At 32.7% G+C, this 16,348-nt stretch overlaps 1 protein-coding gene across 4 annotated transcripts in view; it reads left to right on the top strand.

Moving 5' to 3' along the window:
- Positions 1–16,348, top strand: part of GLS (glutaminase) — an 81,720-nt gene that overhangs the window by 13,813 nt on the left and 51,559 nt on the right. For all 4 annotated transcript variants that reach the window (XM_047085088.1, XM_047085090.1, XM_047085089.1 and 1 more), the window contains exons 2-6: positions 862–958; positions 1,315–1,436; positions 5,870–5,999; positions 6,706–6,785; positions 10,050–10,213. In XM_047085088.1, coding sequence (XP_046941044.1) covers positions 862–958; positions 1,315–1,436; positions 5,870–5,999; positions 6,706–6,785; positions 10,050–10,213 — 593 coding nt within the window. The remainder of the gene's footprint in view (positions 1–861; positions 959–1,314; positions 1,437–5,869; positions 6,000–6,705; positions 6,786–10,049; positions 10,214–16,348) is intronic.

The raw sequence follows: 16,348 nt of genomic DNA, 5'->3' as shown, positions 1-16,348 counted from the left end.
TCAGTGGATAGGAAAAAAATTCCTTTCTTGTTTAAATGTGTGGTTAATTACAGCACCTTATACTAGTTTATTAAGATTATAGTGTCCTTTTATGGTAAAAAAATTTTTTATTCTAACAATCTTTGTGATTTTTGTGGCATTTGGTCTGTATATGTAAGCCAAGATCACTTTAGAAATATTAACTACAACTACCATCAGTTGAGTCCTTATTCTCTGCCAGTCAGCATTCTAAATGTATTGAATGTACCAAGTCAGCTGATCCTCACAACAATCTGGTGAGGTAGATGCTATTATCTCCTCTCAGATGAGGAAACTGAACCATAGAAAGGTTCTTTAATTTATCCAAGGTGACTCAGCTAGTAAGTATTACAGCTAGGATTCAAAAACTGGTATACATTCTGTCCAGTATGTAATTGCTGTCTCCCCCAGATTTTACAATCCGGGTAACTATTCTAGTAATACATAAATATAGTCATCATATTTAAAGAACACAGAATAAAGTGTTGACTCTTGCCTGAACATTGGCTGAGCTCTATAATTAGGATTGGGGTTGTATTAGGCTGTACAGGAAGGTATCTCACCATAACAGATGTGTAGGTATTAGTAGTACCAGAAATGGTAATCAGGATTTTAAAACCTGAGATTAAAAATATTTATATTCGTTAATAAATCATTTTTTACTTTTTCAGTGTGGTTTCAGTAATACTGGTTGGAGTTTTGGTAAATTAGCATTTCTCAGGACAGTCTTGATGAGATCAGCTCAGATGTAGTTTGATTCAATGATGATTTAATAACGATATACCTAAAATCCATTAGAATGTTCTCACAAGGATTAATTTTGTTTTCTTTTTTCCCCTTTAGTAAAATAAAACAGGGTCTGTTACCTAGCTTGGAAGATTTGCTGTTCTATACAATTGCAGAAGGACAAGAGAAAATACCTGTTCATAAATTTATTACAGTAAGTTTTTGTATTCTTCTATTTTAAACTTTTTGAAAATCAGTAATACTGAATCCATAATACAGGAATATTGAAATGTAGTCTTAAAGATCATCTGACCTGTAGATTCTGACTGACACTGTTTCTCTTATTATGTTTTCAAATTTTCATCATGCTCATTTCAAGGTAATCAGTGAAAGAAAATGAAAGAAACAATGAGAAACTTGTCCAGAAAGTGGGTAATATATAAAATGCCCATATACATATTCAGGTTCTGGGTAGAAGTTTTTATATACAGGAATAAAAACTTGTAGTTGGAATAAGCATATACATTATTTGCACTATGTATTTACAAACTCTTATTTTTTTAAAAACAGGCACTCAAATCTACAGGATTGCGAACGTCTGATCCCAGGTTGAAAGAGTGTATGGATATGTTAAGATTAACTCTTCAAACAACATCAGATGGTGTCATGCTAGACAAAGATCTTTTTAAAAAGTAAAAAATTTCTGCCAAACCTTTAATGGTGATTTGCTATGCTATATGGTGATTTTTCTTTTAAAACAAAATTGCATCTTTGAAGGCCAGTGCTTCCTGTGTAACTAAAAAAAATAAGGGGGGAGATTTATAAACATCAATTGTTTGAAGAACATGGTGCACATAGGTTCTATAATACACGGGCTAAGGGTGGACTTTCTTTGAAATTGCTCTATGGTGTAGGCATGGATGTTTCCAGTTTACAATTATCTGGAGATTGCATTCAGTTTGAATAGAGCACACTCTGTCTTGTCACAGCTTAAATTGGTCTCCAATTCATATGCCTGTCTTGCAGGCGTTTTCAATATGGTCTCTGTTTCTTTCCTACAAGGTGATTTAGATGACATAAAATGAGAAGGCTTCAGACAGTATGTATTCCTTAGATTCACATATCCCCATTGTCTGTTTCTCTCCTCTCTTCAGACATATTAATACCTAGGCTTTTGACTATTTTCATTTCCTTCAAAATATTTAAAAACTAAAGAACACTTTGGAGATTAATGCCTTGATTTGGTTGAATGAGCATGTTTATTTTGATTTTCCTGGTTTTGCCTATTTGTTTACTATTTCTCTTCATTAATATGTTCCTCCTATTTGTCTGATTTCTTAAAGATTTAAAAGATAGCATGTTTATAATGGATCCCAAAGAGGTAAACGGTATTTTAAGCTACTAAGAGTTAGGTAAAAACCAGTATAAAACTGTAAACACTACTGTAACACATTGGCTTTTTCCAGACCATAGGCTTAGGTTGAGGTAGATCCAAAGAATTCCAGCATCTACCTTGAAAGTTTATTTGTATGTATATATGTATTTTTATTTATTTTTCTTTTATTTTCTTTGGGGACTAGATGATTTGTCTTAGATAGCTCCTGAAAATATCCAAGAGTGTTAAGTCATTTGAAGGTATAAGTATTTAAACTCCTTCAGAGTTTCCTGGCATGCTGTGAAGCACTGCCAACAGTTTAGGATTCTTGTCTTTTCACTACAAGGTTCTTGATTCTATTAACTCAGCTGACCTTATAGAGATTTTAGGTTCATGTTGGAATTGGTGTTAGGAATTTTTTTTGAATTATCAAAACATGTTTCTTTGTGCAGGGGAGGAAATAAATCATTTCTTATTAGCTGTGTCTTGGAGTAAGGATTATTTTATTTTTAGTGTTCGTAAACTGTGCAAAGTACTCTTGATTATGTTGCCTTCTGAAGCATTGTTTTGGTATATCTGAGAATGAAGTTGTCAAAGAGATGGTAGGGAGATCTGTTGATAAAAGTATGAGGAATTATTTTGGAATTTGAAATGAAAGCAGTATTTTATACCTTTTTAGTACTGTTTAAATTTTTGTGCTTTATAAACATGGTGCTGTGTTTATATGAAATTAAAAGTAACTTAAATCTACTGATTATGAAGCCAGGAAACATAATCATAAAATTTTCTGCCCATAATTATATAAAAGAGTAACAATTACCATTATTTTAATGCTAATCTTTAAAATGATTTTAATGCTAATCTTTTTTTTTTTTTTTTAAGTTGATGATTGTAATATAGGCAGTTCCCAACTTGATAAACGCTTAGTGCTGTGTATGTGCAGGCAATGGAAAAAGTCTCAGTCTGAAGGCATAATGATTTCTCTTTTCATCCCTAGAATGAAGTGATTCAAAACTTCTATTAACCTTTTCAGGTCACCTAGAAAGGTGTCCAGAGAGGTTTTCTTTTTTTTTTTTTTTTCAAAAGAAATTTTCTTGTTTAGTGTTGCCTTAAGTAAACTATCTCATCTCCATGCAGGTGGGAAGGAGATGTTACGGTGGAATTCATTTTCCCAGAGAAATAATTTATAAAGGTAGATAGGTTTGGTTGAAGTCAGTGTGTTGGTTTTTCACCTAAAAAACATTGTTGATTAATATATTTAGCCTTTGAGGATAATCTGAGAAATAACTATTATGTACGGCTTTTTTTTTAATGGGAAAATGAGTTCTAAGCATGCTGTTTGGAGCATAACCTGTTTGAAAGTTGGAGACTGCCTGTACCCATCTAGATAATCAATTGTTTTTAATGCTAATAATCCTTAAAACTAGAAGTGGAAACTTGTATTGAAAAATGCATTATTTATTTATGCATTTTTAACCGTATAAATATTAGAATTATTTTTATGTGTGGTCATAATTTTTTGGTCTTTTTTATTTTGGAGGAAAATGAATGGTAGTCTTTTGCATTTGTATATTTGATTTCCTTTAAAAAGTCACATCCATTATGTTATTTTACTAATGAAAAATTGTGAGTATTATCTAAAACATGTTAATTACAGTTGTTAATCATAAACACTTAAGAAGATGATTATTATTCCCAGTTTACAGATGAGCAGACTGAACAAAGCTTGAGAAAGATGTGACTTGCTGAAAAGCATGAGCCCTTCCTCCTCCTCAGAATTCATTTTATATAGGACTTCTAATTTTCTAGTTCCATTCATGACATCCATATTAAAATAACTCCAAAGAAAAACACTTGCTACCTGTTAATGTTCATCAGTTTGAAGTAGATACTCTTTTGAGTGGTAAGATTGCCAGTGTTGGCCACAATAATTCACCAGTGAAGTCAGTCACCACAACTTGACCAGTACCTTCTGATAGTTTCACTGGCTGTACAGTTTTGTTAATTATAAAGCTTCCTTTTAAAAGTGCTGATTGATTTTAAATAGTTGAATAGTTAGTAGTAGGTTAATAATTTAAGTTTGTTCAGCAGTCCTCATATTTCTTCATGTATAACTTCTTGAAAAATGAGGATTTAGGTTTGATACAGATACAGTGATTTAAGATCAGGAATTGTCTTAACTTTTTTCTGCTGAGAAATGTGTTCTTTAGTATATATTTCTTATAAGTCTCGTGTACAAATTGAATTGCTATTTAAAACATTAAATATTAAATCAGCACACTTAATTTTTAGATTAACATTGAAACTATAAGAAAATAATTTTATCAAAATTTATTGAAGTAAATGTCATCTCTGGGATGTCAGTTATTTCTATGTCTATTGGTTAGTAATGGAAATTAGGACTATAATTTTTTCATGGTGTAATTGGGGCACATCTTTATCAGTGGAAAACCAATATTACTTTAAATCAGTGTTTTAATTTTATATTGACAAAGCTACTGTATTCTCTGAATTTTTATTAATAGTTAAAAAAGTGAAATCTAGCTTTTAATTTTAATTGATTCATAGAGAACAATTTTAATTAAAATATTGAGTCATAAAAATTTCTTTATTTAGAATTAATGCAAGTTATTTACTTGCAGGACAGTTTTCTTACCTCCTAAGTGAGGAAATCATCTTTCTTAAAGTGTTGATGTTTTCAGGGTTGAAGAGGTGAATGATACTTGAGACTTTTTTTTTTAATTGACAATTTGGGTTTTTTTCTTGCCAAAGAAGCTGCTAATATAGTATCATATCATTTACCTGTGAGGAATCCAGTTATATAAATAACTTCCCATAGTCAGTGGTTTGACTTTGTCTTACTGAGTTACTTAGAGTCTCTTAAGAAGATTAGCTTACAGTATATGATTGACTGTAACCTATTTACAAAACTCTTCTTTAAGGTTATAGTAATATATTAATTTTCTGGCTTAAGTCATGCTCTCCCATCTTTTTAAATAGTTTTTAACAATGAGACCTTTTATTCTACGTTGTATTATATATTTTATAGCGAATAGATTTATACAATTTAACTTTTTTCGTAATTCATATAATAAAAGTTAATTACTATACTAGTTTATATATAATTTTATTTAAAATAATATTTATACAAGCATTTGAATAAGTATTTTATTCTAGTCTGACTAAACAAGATTGATTTTATCTCCACTTGTTAGCTTAGAAATATAGGTTTTTCTAACTAATTCAGGGAAAATATGTTAAAATACAGAAAGTTTAGGTTTTTTTGTGAAATACTACTAATAGTTATATAGGAACTAAAGGATGTATTTATGAAGTTACTTACTGGTTAAATAAACAGGGTCTCAACTATGACATATTAAAGTCCAAGTTTTGTTAATCAGATGTCATGCTGAATGCTTATCAACTCTGGTAGACTTAAGAAACTTGTCTTTTAGATGCTCTTGATATTTAACCTGGTGGAATGCTCTGCTATTTTAATCTTTGACACAGTTTTTAGGCAATCTAATTTATTTATTTAACTTGTTCAACAGCTTACAAGCAACTGCATGAAAGACTGCTTGAAGGAAAGGAAATAATATAGAAAGTATAATTTTTATGGATTTTAGTTTGTTGTATGAAATGATGAATTTCTCTATTGTTTAAATATTTTCCTAATTAATATTGTTATCACCAAGTATACTAGTATTTGAAAGGCACCCAGTCAATTAATTTTTTTCTTACATTCCACAGATGTGTTCAAAGCAACATTGTTTTGTTGACACAAGCCTTTAGAAGAAAGTTTGTCATTCCTGACTTTATGTCTTTTACCTCTCACATTGATGAGTTATTTGAAAGTGCTAAAAAGCAGTCTGGAGGAAAGGTAACATTTTTGATGTGAATATTTTCCTAAACCAATTATTCAATAAATTCACTCAACTTGAGTTATAGAAATTAAAGTTGGAGAGTTTTCTTGTGTTTTGCTAATTAAGAAATTTAAGTTGAAGCTGCTGGATTAAATTCTTTTAAAATACTTTATATGTTCAACTTTGTTTTTGGGCTACAAAGAAATCTTAAGTTTAAGAATTCTTTTTCATTTTCCGATGATTGAAATGGCTGTACATCTTTAATTAATAAAAAAGTAACTTTATTAAGAATTTCTATACATGTGATATCCTGGAACATTAAATGTGTCTAGTTTTAAAAATTCTCTAAAATAATAAGGACTGTTTTAATTTTTTTCTGTGTCATACTCTGAAACCCTGCTATCATAACTTTGATTAAAGAAATTCTGTTTCTTTATCTTTAAAAAAAATCAAGTCTTAGTTTCTTTTTTAAACTGTGCTTTTCTAGAAAGAGAGAATGCATTGAAAAACATACAGGATGACGGAGACTGAGAGAAGTCAGTTAAATCTCACCTATAATCCTCAAGTCTCTTCTGCTTTTAGTTTTTATGAATATTGTTATAAAAGATAGACCACAAAGCCACTGAGTACTATGAAATAGCCTGGCTAAATTGAGATAAATTTTTTGGTAGAAGAAATACTATTTGCTTGTATTCTGTTATTTTGTTCTGATATTTTGTATAGGTTGCGGATTATATTCCTCAGCTAGCCAAGTTCAGTCCTGATTTGTGGGGTGTATCTGTGTGTACAGTAGATGGACAGAGGTGAGTTTATTTCAAATTCATAAAAACCAACTTTAAGCCTTAAATTTTGCATAACAGTGAGCATGAGGAAGAAAGGAACATCTTCCTTCTATGATGGAAATTAGCGCTAACATGACAGAAATTCAAGAATGTAAATAAGTTTAGATTTTAATTTAATTTCTAAAAGCTTAACTGAAATAGTCTTTAACTAAATTTTATGAGGCATTTCATCTTTTTCACAGATGTAGCCTTCTTATTTGAGTCTGTATTGTTCAAGTACCTGCAATTACAGTTTCCTTAGGAAAAGCAGACTTGTCAAAACATGAAATTCTTCACTAAGGAACTGACCACTAATAAAATGTGTTCCCATTTCTCAGCTTAACATTAGTTACCCAGTCTGTTATTGTCTTTGTTCTTCATGCTCCTGATGTGAGTGGCATGATAGTTAAGATCGTACGGAATGATAATAATTTATTTCCGTCTATCATGTGCCAAGTCAAGAGTCATTTGCAAGCTTGTAGAATCTTGTGAGTTCATGAAAGCGATCTTTGGGAAGTGTTCACACTGTAGGCACAGCCACTGACAAATGAGGATATAGAAGAATTATAAAAAGGATAATGAGGTGAAGGCACTTCAAAGAGACTGATTGGTTTTAAAATCAATGAATTATGTGAAGCCCTTGAAAAATTGATAAAGTTCTGGAATATTTTTTCAAGAATGACTCCTTTTATTATGCTGTGAGTCAGTCATAGGGATTTATGATTGTGTTATAATTTAGTTTTGTCAAGTCTGAAAAATTATGCCAAAAAAGAAAAATCAATTTTTTAAATTCATTTGAAGACTTAGCTCAGAGTTATAATCTTCGTGTTTTATTTTTGTTTTAGTTTTTACTAAGGTAGTATTTCTTTATAAAAATATTTTTTTAAGTTTATTTATTTTGAGAGAGGGAGAGAGAATTTCAGGTAGGTTCTGCTCTGTCACCATGGAGCCCAATGCAGGGCTTGAACCATGAACCTCAGATCATGACTTGAGCCAAAAGCAAGAGTCGGACACTTAAGTGACTGAACCATTCAGGCGCCTGGTATTGTTATTTTTTTTAATTAAATGTAATTTGCATAAAATAAGGTGTGCAACCCCTAAATATTTACAGTTTGATGAATTTACATCAGAGATGTAGTTTTGTCCTAAGTTCTGTTAAAACCACAAGTCATTTAGCCTTATAATGCCTCATCTTTTTAAAGATAATATCCCAGTTATAGCTTTTCCTCCAATTTATTAAGTTTTGATCTTTTAAGTACCTTCATTCTAAGTGATCTTTTTATTTTTTTACTAATTTTCTTTCTCAAGTATTTACAGTAAAAAGATATATGGCTTAGCCCATTCATTTTTAAGGTATCTGAGGCCCACAGTTTATCTAATATTGGCAGAGGTAAAACTAATACCTAAGTTTCTTAACTTCTAGTTTGTTGTTGCCTCCATTATGATAAGCTTTTATCCTAATCTGGACCTGTAAAATGTGTTAAACAGTCATTGTGTGTTGAATTAAATGTTGGGTGCTATGAAAGGACACAAATACACGAGAAGACATGGCTTTATTCTTATGGATCAAATTCTAGTTGGGAGTGATAGTCCTGTTTTTGTATTTGGAGGAAATGGTTATCGTGTAATAGGAATTTTTATGTTTGGAGGAAATGATTATAACACAAAGCTTGTACTTGCACATGATTTCTCTCTTTTTTTTTTAAGAGTGAGAGAGCAAACAGGCATGTGTTCATGCATGTGCATGAGCGTGGGAGGGGCAGTGGGGAGGGTGAGAGAATGTTAAGCAGGCTCCAGGCTCAGTGTGGAGCCTGATGAGGGGCTCGATCTCACAACTGTGAGATCATGGCCTGAGCTGAAATTGAGAGATGGACATTTAACTGACTGAGCTACTCAGGCGCCCCTGTTCTTTCTCTTCTTAAAGATTCTGTGTGTGTAAAGATGATTCTTTTAGTTTAGTTTTCTTATGTGGATAATTGTAAAAGTTGGCTTCAGACTAGAACATATGTATTTTTATTTATTTAAAAAAAAATTTTTTTTTAATTTATTTTTGAGAGCAAATGGGGAAGGGGCAGAGAGAGAGAGAGACAGAGTCCACAGCAGGCTCCCGGCTCTGAGCTGTCAACACAGAGCCCGATCTGGGACTCGAACTCACGAACTGTGAGATCATGACCTGAGCCGAAGTCAGACACTCAATTGACTGAGCTACCCAGGCACCACAGACATATGTATTTTAAATCCAAAGGTAATAAGACAGGCTCTTGTCAGGTTTTAGAATGATTGTCAAGTTGGACTTAGAGTCTGAATTAGAAATTATTCATAAACATAGGAAAAATATTATATACTTTTGCTGTCTATGCATGTGTAGTTATATTCCATAATATACTTAGAGGAGAGGTGGCCCTCTGATGTTTCTTTGCCCTCTGATGTCTCCTCTAATCCTTTTTTGCCCAGGAGTGGTTATTAATAGTACCCAGTTTCACTATGAATGAGTTTCACTCTGAATGAATGAGTGCCTGGTCTGTGTTGGGGCAAAGTTCAGGGCATCTGGGATACCAGTGAATAAAACAAAAGATCTCTGCCCTTGTGAAGTTTACATTATAACAGGGTCAGTCACAGGTTTTCCATTTTTTAACCTATTCTATATTCATATGCATCCCAGTTTGGTAACATAAAGCTTTCTTTTTCTATTGTTTAGAAGTGATAATGGTGGTAATGATGCCATTAATGCCAGCTCTAACACAGTTTATAAAACTGGATGCTATTTCTTTTAACAGGGCTGGAATTGTGCATAGATATGGATGAGGCATTTACAGGCAAGGTTTCAGAGAATGGTGTTGAATCCAAACTGAACTTTGTTTAAAAACTAATAAGCATGGTGTAGTCTTGATGAAAGCTATGAGTGAAGAGGTGGTGACTGATTTCTAAAAGGACTAGTTCATTTTATGTGATTTAATACAGGTAGGAGTAAGGAGGGCCATACCCTCTTGCCCTCACAGGAAAATTTTCACGTTACTTAGTTATTATTTAATTCTGAACCATTCTATTACCCGAATAGTTTTAAGCTTTTGCCTGTTTTGCAGCATTCTTCTTAAAATTTATATTTATTCTTTAATATCCAAGTTAACTTGTGGTTGAATTATGGGAAAACCTTTGTCAATTAGAATTAACATGTAAAAATAACTCCAGTTATTTAAATATTTTTCCAGTTGATTTTAATTATTTTTTAAATCTACTTTTAAATAGGCATTCTATTGGAGATACCAAAGTTCCATTTTGTCTTCAGTCCTGTGTAAAACCTTTGAAATATGCAATTGCTGTTAATGACCTTGGAACAGAATATGTGCATCGATATGTTGGGAAAGAGCCAAGTGGATTAAGATTCAACAAACTGTTTTTAAATGAAGATGGTAAGAATTACATAAAAGCTAGAAAAAGAAATACCTCATTTTCCTATTTAAATCTAAGAAGTTGTTTTTTTGCTTTTTTGAAGAAAATTAAAAGTATTAATATTTTTGTGTTCATTTCTCGTGGAATTTCTGTAAAACCCATATTACTACTGTTAAAAATGTTATTTTAGGCTTCTCATACCACTGGAAGTGAGCTAGGGGAAGATGAGAGCAGGGAGTAAAGTTTTGACTTCACTTCATAAACACTTATAGGAGAATATCTTGTAGTAAAATCTCACAGTATCTGAGATTTGCTCTAAAATAATTCAGTGAGTATAGCTGGGAGTGCTGGGTGTGATTATAACTATATGTTGGTAATTCTTAAGGCTAACTGTAAGGTGTTTCTGTTGTATTCTTTCTACATTTCTATATTATATGTATTTGAAAACTTCCAACATAACAAGTTTTTATGGTGGCCCCGGTTGAACTAATGAATAATTGTGCTTTTTTTTCTCTTTCATAACATTTAATATTTGAAAGAACCATCTTGCATTAAATAGTTGGATAACTAACAAGTCTTACTACTTAATGGGAATTCAAAAGGAAGTGGGAGGACAAAGGTAGTTATTTAGTACTTTTGATCTGGTAGAGGTTTTAAATCTAAACACCAGCCTGTGTATTGGTTGCTATATTTTAATCTTTCAGACATATGCTAAGTTCTTTTTTTTTTTTTTAAGTTTAGTCATTTATTTTGAGAGAGAGCACGTGTGTGAGTGGGAGAGGGACAGAGAGAGGGAGAGAGAGAGAATCCCATGAAGATTCCATACTGTCAGGACAGAGCGTAACTCAGGGCTTGAACTCATGAACTTTGAGATCATGACCTGAATCAAAATCAAGAGTCAGAAGCTTAACTGACTGAGTGAGCCACCTGCCCCACCCCACTGGGTTCCTCACTTGTGTGTGATGAGTTAATACAGAATTGAAGAAAGAAAGAGTGAAGGAATTCAGTGTTGCAATAATGGTTGTGAGAAATACTCTTTTGTATTTTTTGTTTGTGCTGGGTACAAAATGAAATGTGCCTTATACTTATTATTGTTTTATTTTTTTAATGAAGTTAAAAGAATGATATTTCTTTGTGCTTTTCTATTTTGTTTTTGGAGCTACTACATTTTCTTACCTACTTTACCATAATCTTTCTGTCTTGATGCCAAATTTGATTTTATGAAGATTATCATAAACTAACAATTTCAGGAAGGACATCATATGCAGAAGTACCTTATTTATCTATTAAACTCACTGACATGCAGATTTAATATGGAAATAATTGATATTTTTTTCTATTAAGATTAAACATTTTATAAGAAAAATTAATATTTTCCTATGTAAGTCAGAATAGAATAATCTAATTTTTTTTTAATGTTTATTATTTATTTTTGAGACAGAGAGAGACAGAGCATGAATGGGGGAGGGTCAGAGAGAGAGGGAGACACAGAATCTGAAGCAGGCTCCAGCCTCTGAGCTGTCAGCACAGAGCCCGACATGGGGCTTGAACTCACAGACTGTGAGATCATGACCTGAGCCGAAGTCGGATGCTCAACTGAGTCACCCAGGCGCCCCAGAATAGAATAATCTAGGTGGTTCTGGTGAATTGATTGATTTTGAGAGGTATTTAAAGAATAGAAATGAGCAAATATAAGAATTTGAACGTGAAGACATATTTGGGAAACAAAAATAAATAAAATGGGCATGAAGTAAGTGAACTTAACATTATAGTAATATATTTTTTTGCTCTGTACATTTATGATTTTAAAAATTATAGTTTACTGATAGTAATCTATAAGAAAAAAATCAAGATAAGAACTCAGGAATTTAGCACTGGTTTATAATAATTGAAATATGAAGTTTAAAAAGAGGTTTTACCTTGATATTCTTTGACTTTTTCCAAGCTAGTACCTCCCTCCTGAGCCAATACCAGAGTCTTACAAGTAATGGGAAAGTGAAGACCTCACTATTCCCCTTCTTGCTGAGTTCTCCATAGGTTCTGTGCTCTAGAATTTTGGTTTTAAAACTAGCCTCAGCAAAAAAACAACTATAGGTCTTCTTCATGTTTAAAACTTCAGTAGTAGGTTTATGGTGAAATTATATGCCTTATGTGTCTGTGTGTCTGTGCATTTAGCATTATTATAAAATTAAAAATAAAACAAATGTATTTATATTGCCCTAACTTTATAAGATTGTAGTAAGTTAAGAGTAATATAAATACAATGGATAAAGAAATTATAGTACTCTATTTTAGCGAGAAAGAGAGTGCGTGAGTAGGGGAGAGGGGCACAGGGAGAGTGTGAGAATCCCAGGCAGGCTCCATGCTCAGCGTGGAGCCCAACACAGGGTTCTGTCCCACAACCCTGGGATCGTGACCTGAGCCAAAATCAAGAGTTGGACCCCCAACTGACTGAGCCACACAGGCGCCCTATAGTACTCTTGTAATATTGGTAGTTTTACAACATAAAAATGTTTTAGTCCTCTGGTAGAAAGTTGGTTGATACTTTCTGTCATTATAGATGAGGAAATAAGTTACTTGATGGAGATACCAATTTTGGAAACAACCATCTCCTAGTGAAGTCTTTATCTATCTTATAGTAGAAATTAGATTAATCAACACATACATATATAGTCTTCTTCCCCTGTTATTAATAGCTGTGGAGGGTAAATGGACCTGGGTTCTTGAGTAACTTATCTAGCTAATACTAAAGGATATGGGTAACAATTACCTAATGCATGGAGAAAAAAGACAGGCTTTTATAAGTGTGTAATTGACAGAAGACAAAATGTATGTGTTAGTTTATATTGTAGAGGATTTGAGAAAGAGGAGTTGAATTAATTTACGTGAGGAAGACAGGACTGAATTGTATATACAAAGAACAAAGTTTGGTTGCTTGGGTAAGTGGGTGGTGTGGGATTAAACCATATATAGAATATACTTTAATTTTTATATGGTTCTTAAAAATTCCAGTATTAATACTTAAAATATAAATATTCATATTGAACTGTGAAATTAATACTTTTTAGGTTCTTCAGTATATGCATTAGCAACTTTGACTTAGCCTCGGTTATGAACCTCATCTTTGTAAGGTTCATATTTGATTAGCAGTTTGAAAAGCTTTTGCTAGTATAATATAAAAGAACTTTCTGCATGTTTTTTTTCCTTTGGAAAGAATAAGTACTTACTAAAACAGTTTTGTACCTTCTAGTTAAAAGTGTCCATAAATTTCAGATGCGGCCTATGACCATTTTGTCATTATACCAAGCTAATATATGCCATTACTTCAGTTGATAGCTTTTATTAATTAGCTTAAGTTTTATTTCTGCTGTCATGAGTATTTTTAAATTAAAAATTCTAAATGGAACCTTTTACCTTTCCCCTCCTCCCTACAGTGGAGAAGGAAACAAGTAGGTTTCACAGTGATAGGTTTTAGACTGAAGTTTCAGACTGCAGTAATGCTGGTGTTATATTATAATATCTGGTGTATTTCCAAATACTGAGGTATCTGCCTTTTGAGCCAAAGGCAGAGAGAACAGTTGCTTACATCTGAAAATTGCACTGTCATCCCATGAAATGCTTTTAGTGTTCTTTGAAAGATCTTCTTGAATGCAGCTTATGTGGTATTTGCAGAATCTTTATGATTTAGAAAATACTAAGTGCACACATTTATGTGGTACCATTTGGAATATACACATTTAACTGCCTTCTGAGGCCCTAGGGCCTATACATGATAATGTCAAAAAACCATGAATGGACAGACACATAAACATATACACAAATACAAGTATAAACTAATTTAGCACAGCCTGATTTCTATATTCTATTTTCTGTCTCTGGTTTTTTGTTTTTTTTTTTCCAGGTGAACAATACTGGAAAATTTTTGTTCCTTGGCTCCCTCTTGCCATGTAGTACTTTGACACTAATTGCTCTCATTTTGTATGATCTCAGAGAAAGCAAACTTCTCTTAGCAAGATTTGGAATAGGTGAAATCTTGATTGTAAATACTCTGGTATTATACTAAATTTTAACATTTGGAACTAATTGTCATCATGGTTAACCCAAAATGTATAGTGTTTAAGGCATAGCTACTAAATCACATTGTTGATCTTACGTTGAGGGAAACTGGTAGGCTGTATGTTACCTAATTTTTTGTCTTTCTTTTTTAAATGAACGAAAATTTTAACAACTATATTGGGAAGTACTTTATATGCCATATAATTCACCCATTAGAGTGTACAATTCAGTGGCTTTTAGCATATTCACAGAATTGTGCAACCATCACCAAAATTCATTTGAGTTTTTAATTTTTATTTATTTGAGAGAGAGTGAGCATGAGAGTGGGAGGGGCAGAGAGAAAGGGGGGAGAGAGAGAAACCTAAGCAGGCTCTGCGCTGTCAGTGGAGAGCCCAATGCAGGGCTCGAACTCATGAACCGTGAGATCATGACCTGAGCCAAAGTCAGACGCTTAACAGACTGAACCACCCAGGCAATTTTGGGACACTTTTGTCACCCCCAAAAATACCCTGTACCCAGTGAGTACCCATTTTAATTAGTTGAATACCCATATGTCTTCTGCCCCTGGCACTAGTTATCTACTCTCTGTCTCTATAGATTTGCCTATTCTGGACATTATATATAAATGAAATCCTATGATATTTGGTCTTTTATGACTGGCCTGTCTTACTTAGCATGTTACTTTTAGAATTTTTTTTTTAATGTTTATTCATTTTGGAGAGAGAGAGAGTGAGCAGGGGAGGAGCAGAGAGAGAGGGAGACACAGAATCTGAAGCAGGCTCCAGGTTCTGAGCTGTCAGCACAGAGCCTGATGTGGGACTGGAACCCACAAGCTGTGAGATCATGACCTGAGCCAAAGTCAGACGCTTAACTGACTGAGCCACCCACATGCCCCAGCATGTTACTTTTAAAGTGCCTTTATGTTCTGTATGTATGTATCAGTATGTATGTATCAGTACTTCATTTTTTAAAAATTGCTGAATAATGTTATCTTCTATTGGTAATAATACCACATCTTATTTATCTACTCATCAGTTGACAGGACGTTTGAGTTGTTTTTCACCTTTGACTATTATCAGTAATACTTCTGTGAACACTGGTGTACAAGTATTTGTGTGCATGTACATATTTATTTCTCTTGACTGTATGTATACCTGGGAATGGAATTGCTGGGTCATATGGCAACTCTTTGACAGTTGAAAACTGCTACGCTGTTTTCTAGAGCTCAGAATTATTTAGTCATAGGTTCATCTTACAGAAGATAACTTGCTTAAAATTTAAGGAGGCTAATAATGTAGCAATAACTTAATAAATTCTGTTGGATCTGTCAAGTTAGATAAGAACTTGTTCCCCCCCACTCAAATGAAGCACTACCACAAACAGATAAATTAGTAATCGTTCTTTTAAATAAATGTTTTCAGTGCCCTAAGAGGTTTGTGTTTGGCATTTGTGCAATGCCATGAATGGAATGTAATCAGTTGAGATTTGAAATTCTGTTTGTTGTAAGAATTAGAAGAGGTAAGATTTGAGATGAATTTACATTTTAAGTAATTTTTAAAATAAATACATCTTTATTGTCAGGAAATATAGAAAGAACAGAATACAATTCAAATCCCCTGTAATATTTTTATAATAGATATATCTCTTTATAGTGTTTCTGTTTTCTTTTTCTGCGTGTGTATGTGTATATACATAAAAACAAAAATAAAGCACTTTTAAAAAGCAAGATAGGCTTTTTGAAGGTTATTTTTATAGTAACGTTGTATGAATGCCTAAGGATGTGCCATATACATTTAAGCATTTTGTGTGTGCTAATTCATTCAAGCATTATGTTTCACTGAGATGTTGATGCTATTTATTACTCCCAATTTACAGTGATAAAATTGAGGCACAATGAAATTCAGTTACTTGCTCAAGATCAGATAGGTAGTAAATGGTAGAGTTAGGAAATTTGGATGTACTCTTATACTATTATTCACTATCTTTCTGTACATGAATCTTTGTTTTCCTATATAATTATTATGGAAGTGTATTACTGGTTTGTTAAGTAAGTGACTAAATGTATCCCTTCACCCTTTCTTTCCCTCCCCCCAAAAGAA

Source organism: Lynx rufus, unplaced genomic scaffold (assembly GCF_022079265.1).
Source record: "Lynx rufus isolate CCGP_SWC_20201006 ecotype Redwood Valley unplaced genomic scaffold, mLynRuf1.p SCAF_2, whole genome shotgun sequence".
NCBI classification, from domain to species: Eukaryota; Metazoa; Chordata; class Mammalia; order Carnivora; family Felidae; genus Lynx; species Lynx rufus.
Note: the sequence above shows the minus strand (reverse complement) of the source record. Positions and strands in the feature narration are given on the sequence as shown.